Here is an 11575-nt window from a genome sequence, read left to right on the forward strand (position 1 = left end):
AATGGACCAAATAGAATAGAAGTGGATCGAACAAACTAAATTGGAATGAATGGATTGGACCGAAGTGGACCCAAATGGACTAAGATGGACCAAACTTGGTACACCACAAAAAAAGAAGATATTATGAAAACCACTTGCATGTAATATTTTATACAAAAAGAAAAAAGAAAGGGGAAAAAAACCCCTTGTTAAACCATAGACATCTTTGTTAGAAACATAAAAAAGTTAAATTACAAATCATGGTATCTAGAAAGAAAGTTGGAAGACTAAGTTTTGTCTAGTATGTTAGTGTCAATACATCTTTCGATGTATTGGGACTTTTGGTTAACTTATATTTGATGGACTTTGTAGAGTTTGTGAGTGTGGTTATATATAACTCTTATATAGTAGATAGCAGGTTTTTTTTTTTTTTTTTTTTGTGTGTGTGTGTGTCACCAATGGATATAGACATAATTTTTGTCGAAACCCATAAGTTGCATGTGCTGGTTACCTTTTATTAATGTACATATTTAAATTATTAACACTAGAAAGATAAGAAGCATGTTTTAATTTGTAAAGACAAATTTGAAAGCATTAAAGAGTGTAGTCATTAGTCATACCGTACAGATCGTTGGAAAGGCAGAAAAAAAAAAGCCTAGTGCGCTCCTTTCCAACTAGATGATCAAAGCCTGTCACGCTGTAGAGATATCTTGCCATTTCTCTGTGTCCAATTGCAGCTGCCGCGGCAAATGGTAACGATCCATAATTGCCATCTGCCATCCCGCGACACATCGGCAGTTCATTATTCTTTTCTACCATTAACTTTGCAAGCTCAACCATTCCAGATGCAGCAACATTGACAAGGGCTACATCATTAGATGCATTTTCTACGGCTAGTTCTTCCACGGTCACGTAATCCACTAGTTCTTTCACAAAAGATGTGCATTTTCCCAAAGCCGCTACGTGAATCACTGTGTCCCCTCCTTTCGTCAATCTAGCATGAACCATGCCACGATCTTTATCGAGGATGGGCTTAGCAGTTTCCCAATCACCCTTAAGAGTGGCAACAAGCAAGTCACGGTAGTCCTTTCTCTTTTTTCCTGTGGAGTTCAATTATCAAAGAATCACGAACTGAAAATTTATTTATTTAGTTATAATATTCTCCAATAGTCAAACATCAAAACAAATCGGGAACTGGTCTCTATTTCAATCTGGTTATCATATAAAACTGAAAATTCATAAAAAAATAAAAAATAATAAAAATTGAAGAAAAATAAAAAAACCAGCAGTTCAACTGCGAAAATCAAGAACCAAACTAGTTAAGAACTACCTTAACATTTTTCCTCATAGACTCATAGTGGAGCAGGGCCAAGCAGCTCAGAATCCAGAGTCAAATAAATCGCTGGAAGCCGATTGTTATATATATAGATATAAATACATATAATTTGCTAGGTATATAATTATAAACATATATACATATACTACTGTGTTATATAATTTTTTTTTCATTTATTTCATGATTAACTGTTAATAACAATTTAACCCCAATAGTACATTTTCAGGCCAAAAAAAATAAAAAAATAAAAGCCTATCTTGATGAAATTTATGTAGAGAACAAAGGAAAAAGAATTACTGTCAAGTGGCAAAACTGTCTTGGAAGTGGGACGACATTCAACTTGAGGAAAATGGTCTGGGTTTTGTAAACTCGGTTCCACAACAATGCCTACTAATTGTGTCAGTGTCTCTGTTGACATACCTGCATTTGAAGAAGGAACTTTGTATAAGTAAAAAATGCACACTTGTCTCTTGGTGACCGAGGTCAAGTTTTGGACTCACCTGAAATTTTCCAAAAATATTTCGGAGCTTATGAGGCTGAAAGAGAGTATAAAGGGCTTCAGGTAGCAACGAAACGAGAGAAATGGTTGGTATAGTATGAACTGTGTGACAATTTGTGCTTTATATTATCGCAAAAGCAGATTAGGGAATCTCTATTCAAACCATCCAAGAACAGAGAGAATCGATCCCAATTACATCTCTCGGTGGAGCATCAACTTTGGCAATTTTTCGAATTCCATTCACTAATTAAAAATCAATTTCCCCTTTATGCTAGTCTTACTCATCAAGCCAACTAATTAAAGTACATGTCACATCCCAAACTCAAAAGGGTCCAAAACATGAGAAAAGAAATTGAAAGCTCGGATTTGTGTGAAACACACGAAAGCTTGTTCAGACCTCCAATTAAAAATCACGGCTAGATTGCTTTTACTCTTACTTAATCAAATTGCGGAACAAGAGTAAATAGTAAATCTGCGCAAACATAAGATAACATTACTCTAAGCCATATCCATCCACAATTGACAATAAAATAAAAGTTTAAAGAGTAAGAAAGAGACATGCAAACATAAGATAATAGTAAGACGTGTTATCGAAGAGGAAACCAAAAAGCTCAGCGACAAACCTCTCCACGATCCTCTAAGTCGAAATCGATCTACTAGAGAATAAACCTATAGTACACGAATAACAAAAAACCCTCCAAGCCTAGTCTACCCTATCGGACCGTGAGCTATGCCATTCCACCTCAAAACTAATTGGTGATGAGGAAGACACACTCAAATCTTTTATGGCTTTGGACGTCACACCACGCGGGCCTATTTTTAGAGTGGTTATAAGGAGTCAAATTGTAATCCCCCCAACAATTCCTCCCTCACAATGACACTCCTGTGACTCGAACCCAAGACCTTGACTCTAATACCATTTATCGAACCATGAGTTGTGTCATTCTACCTCAAAACCAATTGGTGATGAGGAAGACACATTCAAATCTTTTATGGCTTTGGACATCACACCACATGGGCCTGTTTTTAGAGTGGTTGTAGGGAGTTAAATTGTGGTCCCCCCAACATACCCAATGTTGAGCCCTCCAAGCTCCTGCTACTAACAGATTTCTCGAAGTCATATCTTCTCTAGCTTTCTAGATCCTGCAATACTGCCCGATTGCATTCGCTAAGCCTCACTAGCTTCTTTTAGCAAATCCCCAAAACTTCCCTAGCTCTAAAACATTCTCTACACTCTAAATAGGTGTGGGTTGTGTTTGGGTACAAATCTTCTCTTAAGGTATGACAATGGGAGAAGGAAGGAGAAAAGACTACAATGATTTCTCACTAAAGGATGAGTAGCTCTCTCTAAAATGATGGGTGTATTGTGTTGTAGAAACCTATCTAGGGTTTTCTCTCTGAATAGCCTCTCCTTACTTTTGTAAGTAATGAGGGTATATATAGTATGAGTGAAAGTTAAGAAAGTCACACTAAAAATCCTCCAAGCAAAGAGTTTCGCGGGTACCTCGCGAGATGGCCTATGTCACGAAGTACTTGCAAAATACAGCATGGTACTTGACTCTTTAGCTTTTAGCATGTGCTTCTCATGTGCTCTTTTCGTGGGAACCTTTCTCACGAACTTTTTGCAGTCTAGTCGCGAAACTACACTAATCTTCATTTCATGCTCGATTTTTCATCAATTTAATACTAAACCCAATACAATAAAATCCCACAAAATACAAGGAAATAATTTAATGCACTTACAACACTTTTTGTCATAGAATAAAGCTAATATAAAATATAGTTGTAAATCACGACTTTACAGAAACTCAAAGGTACCTATGTATTTTTCCTTTTTGACAAATAAATCCAAATAATCCATACCAAGCACCAACACCAAGGATATTCATAATAATTTCATTAAATATACTCCCAAAGTAAGTCAGAACTCTATGCAATAATTACAAGGATCATTGGCCACAAAAGAAAGAAGATCTGAATAAATATAATTACATATCATCGGCTTGTCCCATCAGTGGGAATAAAAGTCATAACCATTATAATATACAAAAGAATGAGTCGAGCCTACTTTAAGATATACATCATCTAAATATCTCCATCACAAAAGTTCAACCTCCACCAGTAGTTAGTCTAACTACTGCTAGCCACAAAACCCGTCTCAAAATAATCGTTGCCTATACTGAAAAAGTTTGTAAAAGAATGAGATGAGACAGAGCTCAGTAAATAGCATAATTAATGGGGGTGGGGGAAATGCAAGTTTCATGATGATGAGCAATTTGCAAAGCGTGTTATAATTTGGGAATTTCCATTAAGATCATGCAAATCCATTTTTCTTAATAAATTGACAAGAATGATTAAAAGAATGTAGCACCAAGCTTTCTCAAAACATTTCAACAAGAAACTACATACTATTTACTACGAGCTATCAAAACGCCCTTTTAAAACCTAAAAATCCAACCTAAGGCCACATGACAATCCGCCATAAAGACGTTAGGTATACCACAAAGACATCAAATTATGCCACAAAGACATTAGTTATGCCACAAGGACATCAGTTATGCCACAAAGACATCAATATGCCACAGAGACTATGGCATCTAGATGGGTAATCGCCGGGTAATCACATGTCATAGTCCAAGGGTAAAAGCATGAAGAGCTCACAATTTACATGAAATCAAAACATGGATCAATTTTGAGTAGTTTCACAAAAACCTTTAAAATACCCAAAATATTCACAAGGTTCTCAAATTTTCCAAAATCATTTCTTGTCAATATGATTTTCTATCAATTTCCCAAATATCACAAGTGAAGATAAAACATCTTTAGAATTTGCAAATAATGCAATAAATCCATAAAATCCATTCCCAAGATTTATATCAAAGATGCTTATCTCTTCCATATTATGAAATCATGCATTTCTCCATTCGCATTACCGAATATGATGCACTATTCATAAATAGTGATATATAATAGGGTCACAACACAATACTTTTAAGAAAACATAGTTCCATAAATAATTTTCCAAAATGTGTTTAACCCAAAAATAACGTTTATGCAACATGATTATTTTCCAAAAAAATCTCATTAAAAGCTACTTACCTTGCAACCCATGAAAGTCTAATTCTCCAAGCTCCAAAGGAGATTAATTAAACCTAAACAATATCAAGCAAACTATCACAATAAGCATAAAGCTTGAAAAAAGAATAAGGTGAAAGGGAGAGATAGCCGGTCAATAAGGGAGGGAGATATTTGTGAATGGGTGGTGGGGAAATAAGGGGTAGGTGGGGAGTCACGTGGGCTTAAAAAAAAAATGCTACTTTACTTTTTTTTTTTTAAAGGTTTGGAACGTTACAATACATCTTCAACAACTTTCTCTTATTTTATTTAGTATCATGACCTTAACGGCCTAGCTTTGCATATTGTTGAAATTAAAGAGAAACTATGGTAGAGATTGAAGAGAAGAGCGGGAACATGAAAGAGAAGGAGAGGACACAAGAAAATTATGTGGTTCATCATGTGTTACAATAAACCCTAAGTAGAGTACATATTAACTATATAATCTACAACTAATGCTACATGGGCTTTACAATAGAATTGTGTCTCTTATGTCAATACACATCAACACATAATAAACTAGTATATATCTTTAAGACTCCTGTAAAACTCAAGATCGAAACTTGATGTTGTCTTGAGTTTGGCATATAAGCATTTGAAGAACCCTAGAAGATGCCTTTGAATGATGTTTTGACAGTGGCCAGATTGAATTGATGATGGATCACGTACAATGTGGAATGGATCTACATGAGAGTTGGAGAATTTTCTATACATGGTGAACCCAAAAGAGAGAGATGGAGAAATTTGAGTGATTTAGATACCTCGTATAGAAAAAAATAAAATAAAAAATAAAAATAAAAAAAATAAAGAAAAAAGAAAAAAAGAAGAAGCTAAATTAGAACTTACTCAAAACATAGAGCAATGTAGGTCTAAATGAAAAAGGTCAAGGGTGGTCAAAGTCAATAATAACATTGAAATTGCTGCTAGCCAATGATTCAATTACAAACAACTAGTTAAGTACCATTTTAACGGGGTTGAGCAGCCTCAGTATTAGGAGTCAAAGAACTCAATGGCAAGGTTGTTGAGTTTTATCTTTGGAAACCCCAAGCATCACAAGGTTGGAAAGGATCCTCTCTTACTTAAATCTTCCAATTTTTTCAATTTTAATCAAATGTAAGGCATGTAATATTTAAAAAATTCATGTTAGCCAAACAAAAGTAATAATCAAATGCAACTTATTTCACATCTAGCTAAAAATTAAATTTGAGAGAATTTAAGGATTTAAATGATTAAATCATCTAATTCCCACAAGGTATCAAAGGCAAAAGAATGAAGCAAGTCAAGCCATTGCACCAAAGCTACTTAAAGATTCACATAGTGCAGTAGCTAGTGCAAAACTTGAAGACTCAATTGGTGAAGAACTAACAACTCAATCATCAAGGTATCAAGCTTCGAGCTCTAGAGATAAAGGAATCAATGATGAATCTAAGTCTATCTAAACAACAATGTAATTTATCTCATGTTTGTACAGTAAACAACTGGTAGTTTTTGTAAATAGAGTCAGTTAGTTTAGTCATGCACTTGTTTTAGTTTGTTAAGTCTATTATTTACTGTTCACACGTGTATGAATCTATTATGTTAGTTATAGAACAAAGCAATTGCTTACCTTCTTAGCTTGTATATATAGGGATTTTATTCAATGAATGAATCTAAGCAAATCAGTTTTCTCCAAATTAGTTTTCTCATACAAGGTGTTCATAAACTTTTTGATCTTGATTCTCATTATGTTTTCATCTATAGGGATGTAGTGTTTTATGAGAACATTTTTCCTTTCTCCACGGGTACATCTCTTTAGTCCACTGATCTGATTCCTTTACTTGTTATTCCTATTGTCCATTCCTTAGTTTTTCCTAATTTTCCTTTATCCACTACTACTTCATCATCCTCATCCCTTTCTGATGATACTATTATCCAAATTCATCATGATTTTGATAAGGATATTTAAGAATTTCCTAATGCTACTGATATTCCTATTCCATTGCCTGCATTTGATGCACCTAATTCCCTTTCTAGTGCATCTGATCAACCTTATGTTGTCCCTAGAAGATCTACAAGACTTTCTAGGCCACCTTCATACCTTGAGGCCTATCATTGTATCTAGGTAACATCAGCTTCCATTCCAATTCACTCCAATTTAACCTCAGGTACATCTCACCCCCTTAAAGCTTATCTCTCTTATGATAACCTTTCTCCTATATACAAAACCTTTTGTTGTTCCATTACCTCAATCACAAAACTCACTTACTATCACCAAGAAGTTGGTAATCCCAAATGGTAAGAAGCCATGGATGCTGAGATCAAAGCATTGGAAGCTAACAATACTTGGACACTCACTTCCCTTCCACCTGCTAAGAAACCTATAAGTTGTAAATGGGTGTATAGGGTGAAGTATAAGTTAGATAGCTCAATTGAGAGGTATAAGGCCAGGTTGGTTGCTAAGGGTTTCACCTAAAAGAAAGGATTGGATTACATTGATACTTTCTCCCCTATGGCCAAAATGGCATCTGTCAAATGTGTACTTGTTGTTATTGCTGTGAAAGGCTGGTTTCTTAGCAAACTGGATGTCTATAATGCATTTCTCCATGGAGATTTGCATGAGAAAGTCTTCATGTCTTTTCCACTAGGCTTTCACAGTTTTTTGGGGGGGGGGGGGGGGGGGGAACAGTCAAAGCAAGTGGTTTGCAAGCTCAACAAGTCACTCTATGGTCTTAAATAGACATCCAAAATGTGTTTTTCCAAATTTTCTGCTGCTTTAATTGGTTTTGACTTTGTTCAATCCAAGGCAGATTACTCCTTATTCACCATACAACAAGGTGAGTCTTTCATTGTGCTGTTAGTCTATGTTGATGATGTCCTAATTGCAAGCAATGACAAGAAGCAGGTTAAGGAATTTAAGGTCTTGTTAGATCAGGAATTTAAGTTGAAGGATTTAGGGGAATTGAAATACTTTCTTGGTTTTGAGGTGGCTAAAACAGCAAAGGGAATTTCCTTGTGTCAAACGAATTATGCTTTAGAGATATTAGAGGATGTTGGTTTACTTGGATGTAAGCATGCTAAAGTCCCAATGGATCATACCTTGAAACTTAGCAAGTATGAGGGTGAGTTGCTTGATGATCCAAGTCAATATAGAAGGCTAGTAGGTAGGTTGCTTTACTTGACCATCACCAGACCCGACATCACTTTTGTAGTGCACAGATTGAGCCAATTTATGGCAAAGCCAAGGAAGACTCATTATGCAGCTGCTCTAAAGGTCTTGCATTACCTAAAGAATGAACCAGGGAAAGGAGTTTTCTTCTCTGCAAGTTCAAAACTTCATGTCAAAGGGTTCAGTGATTTAGATTGGGCATCTTGTCCAGATACAAGAAGGTTAGTAACAGGGTATTGCATCTTTATTGGGGATTCATTAGTCTCTTAGAAGTCAAAGAAGTAGTCCACTATATCAAGATTTTCAGCTGAGGCAGAATATAGGCTATGGCTATGTTAACATGTGAAATTGTGTGGATTCTTTACTTGTTGAGAGACTTGTAGGTTAGTTATGATAGTGAAGCATTGCTATTTTGTGATAGCCAATCAGCCTTGAATATAGGATCCAATCCAATGTTTCATGAGAGGACTAAACACATTGAGATTGATTGCCACATTGTGAGAGATAAAGTTCTAGTTAAAGTGATTAAGTTCAATCATGTGAGAACTCACTGTCAATTGGCAGACTTGTTAACTAAAGTTTTGAGTTACAAATAGTTTTCTGAGTTAATATCCAAGATGGGACTGATCAATATATATCCTTCCTTAGTCCATCTTGAGGGGAGTATCAAAGGCAAAAGAATGAAGCAAGTCAAGCCACTAAACCAGAGTAGCTTAGAGATTCACACAGTGCAACAGCTAGTGCAGAACTTGAAGACTCAATAGGTAAAGAACTAACAACTCAGTCATCAAGGGATCAAGCTTCGAGCACTAGAGATAAAGGAATCAATGATGAATCTAAGTCTATATAAACGACAATGTAGTTTAGCTCATGTTTGTATAGTAAACGACCTATAGTTTTTGTTAATAGAGTTAGTTTAATCACGCACGTGTTTTAGTTTGTTAAGTCTATTATTTACTGTTCACACGTGTATGAATCTATTTAGTTATAGAACAGAGCAATTGCTTACCTTCTTAGCTTGTATATATAGGGATTTTATTCAATGAATGAATTTGAGCAAATCAGTTTTCACCAAATTAGTTTTCTCATATATATATATATATATATATATATATTAATAGGTAAAATTTAGAGAAAATCCAATTAGATTCTACAATTAAATTCCAATTTTATGTCATGTGTCCTAAATTATTTATTTTTAGAGAGTTTTATTTCTTAATTTTGGAGCCAAATGTGAGACTGCATCATAAATATTCATCCAAGTACAAAAACAAAAGAGTCTAGAATTAATAAACTGTAAAAAATTAAAAAAAAAAGTGCTTCACAATATCAAAAATTAAGAATTAATAAAAAAAAATTAAAAAAATATATAGACAATTTACATTTACTACCTTTTGATATTCTTACAAGATTTTTTAAAGAGTTAACAAAATTTAAGAATGACTATATATCAATAGTATTTAAATTATATATATAAGAATTATACTATGCATCTTAATGTGTATCTTTTAAGTATATCCATGCATATGCATGGAGTTACAAGCTATTAAGTTAATTAAGGCTAATTTAACAATTAATGTGGAATATATGTGATTAAGTAAATTAACTAAGCATGGATACTAACAACTGCATAGATAAACATATTAAAGCAATTTAAATGAGTAATTGAAAGTAAGTAAAGAGAAACGAACTTAAAATAACATATGATATCTTATTAAAAAGAAAAATTGGAGTACTTGTTGTAAAAATTTCTCTACGACTCCAAAGTTGAACCGATCCACTATGTATAGATAGTTACTTTTGGAGATATAAAACCTTGAGAAGACTTTTAAATTATTTAATTCAAAATAGTCCCCAAATACAATAAATTTAAGCAAAAAATTATATAGAAAATTTGGGCACCAAATAAAGCCAACATAATTACAACTTAACACGAGAGAATACTCTTAGTCCACGAAAGAAGTAGTGATCAGCCGAGCTCTGAACCAAATAGGTCCAAAAAAATATATATATTAAAAAAAATGCCTACTAATCGTGCCAGTTTCTTTGTTCACATAGCTGCAGTTGAAGAAGGAATTTTTTTTATAAATAAAAATGCACACAATCTCTACTCATACTTTCCAACAACAGTATGATTCCTACTTTCAAGTCTCTTAACCGAAGTCAAGATATGGACTCACACAACTGAGCTTTTGAGAGAGAAAAGAGAGTTCAAGTATCAGATTCCCCAATTTTTAGAATCCCATTCCCCAAATAAAAATCAAATTCCAGTAATTTATGCCAATATTACTCATTAAGCCAACGCAAATATATGTTCAACACCAAAAGGCTACTTTCTCTTATTCCATCTAGGATAAACAGCAAACTGATTCAGGTTCACGTACATGATGAATCAGTCATCATAGCAACAGCAAAGACAAGTGAATAATATATAGCGATAAGGGCAATTCGGCAATAAATTAAAAGAGACCAAAGGCCCAACAAAAAATCACACACTGATGGACCATGCCCAATGCTCACAACTACAACAGGAGCTACCCTCACCAAACTGACCAACCTGGGCCAACAAAGTCCAGAACAAGCTAATTAAAGGTCCTCTGATGGGCCTAGATCCAAGGTACCTCTTTTATTCTTTTATTATGCAGGCCAGGCCGACGCATAGTAAAAGGATAAATTAAGAAGGATAAATTAGGAGAAATGAATTAGAGGGCCCAAGAGACGTTTTACACTCTTGTTACAACAAAGTTAAATTCGTTGTATTCAATTTTCATAAAATAATACTCCACCCCCTAAATGATCAAAATAAAATAATTGATACTAAGCCCCCAAAATATATATATATTTTATACAAGATAGAAATTTTACTCTAGTTTAATCTAAATATATATATATATATATATATATATATATATATGTGTGTGTGTGTGTGTGTGTGTGTTTGTGTGTGTGTATGTGAAACTCCCTTCTAGAGACTTGAACCCCTGTCCTTGCCCCCCATACCCTACAAACACTTATACTTGTAGAGTGACCATCACACCAAAAGTGTGCGGTGGTGCCCCCAAAATAATTTTGAAATAGAGGTGAAGTGTAATTTCTTTAAAATCGAGAATAAATCTATTTACATCATACCTCAAATTTGTTAATGTAATTTAATAACTATACGTATTTTGAATTTGAATGCATGTATAATTAGTGAAGCTTTATAACGCCACGTGTCATACTTCACGTGGTATAACATGTCCAAAAAGAGACTCATATCCCCTTAATTTTGGCTGAAAACTTTTTTTTTTTTTTTTTAGAAAAAAAAAATGTATATAAAGAGAGTGCAATTAATTGAACTTGCAATGACTACTTCATTGGTAAGCAGCATTTTTTTTTTTTTTTTTTGGTGTAACCTCATTCTTGAATTTTGAAAAAATGTATATAACCTTTGTTATCGTCCTATTTAATTTATGGGTAAAACATTCTCTAAAGACCAATTGCATCGGTCAATGCAAAATTT

The 11575-nt window shown here is 34.1% G+C and overlaps 1 protein-coding gene across 2 annotated transcripts; it reads right to left on the reverse strand.

The window, feature by feature from the left end:
- Positions 1 to 437: 437 nt before the first annotated feature.
- On the reverse strand, positions 438 to 1899 carry LOC126705425 (uncharacterized). Of its 2 annotated transcripts, XM_050404430.1 has the most exons (3): positions 1816 to 1899; positions 1613 to 1735; positions 438 to 1079 (listed from the first exon to the last, which is right to left on the reverse strand). In XM_050404430.1, the coding sequence occupies exons 2-3, from the start codon at positions 1731 to 1733 to the stop codon at positions 574 to 576; spliced, it is 627 nt and encodes a 208-aa protein (XP_050260387.1). In that variant the 5' UTR covers positions 1734 to 1735; positions 1816 to 1899; the 3' UTR covers positions 438 to 573. The 2 variants fall into 2 exon arrangements, with proteins under 2 accessions (XP_050260387.1, XP_050260386.1); XM_050404429.1 differs by lacking the exon at positions 1816 to 1899 and having other exon boundaries at positions 1613 to 1809.
- Positions 1900 to 11575: the final 9676 nt, after the last annotated feature.

This window comes from Quercus robur, chromosome 11, assembly GCF_932294415.1.
Source record: "Quercus robur chromosome 11, dhQueRobu3.1, whole genome shotgun sequence".
In the NCBI taxonomy this organism is placed as follows: Eukaryota; Viridiplantae; Streptophyta; class Magnoliopsida; order Fagales; family Fagaceae; genus Quercus; species Quercus robur.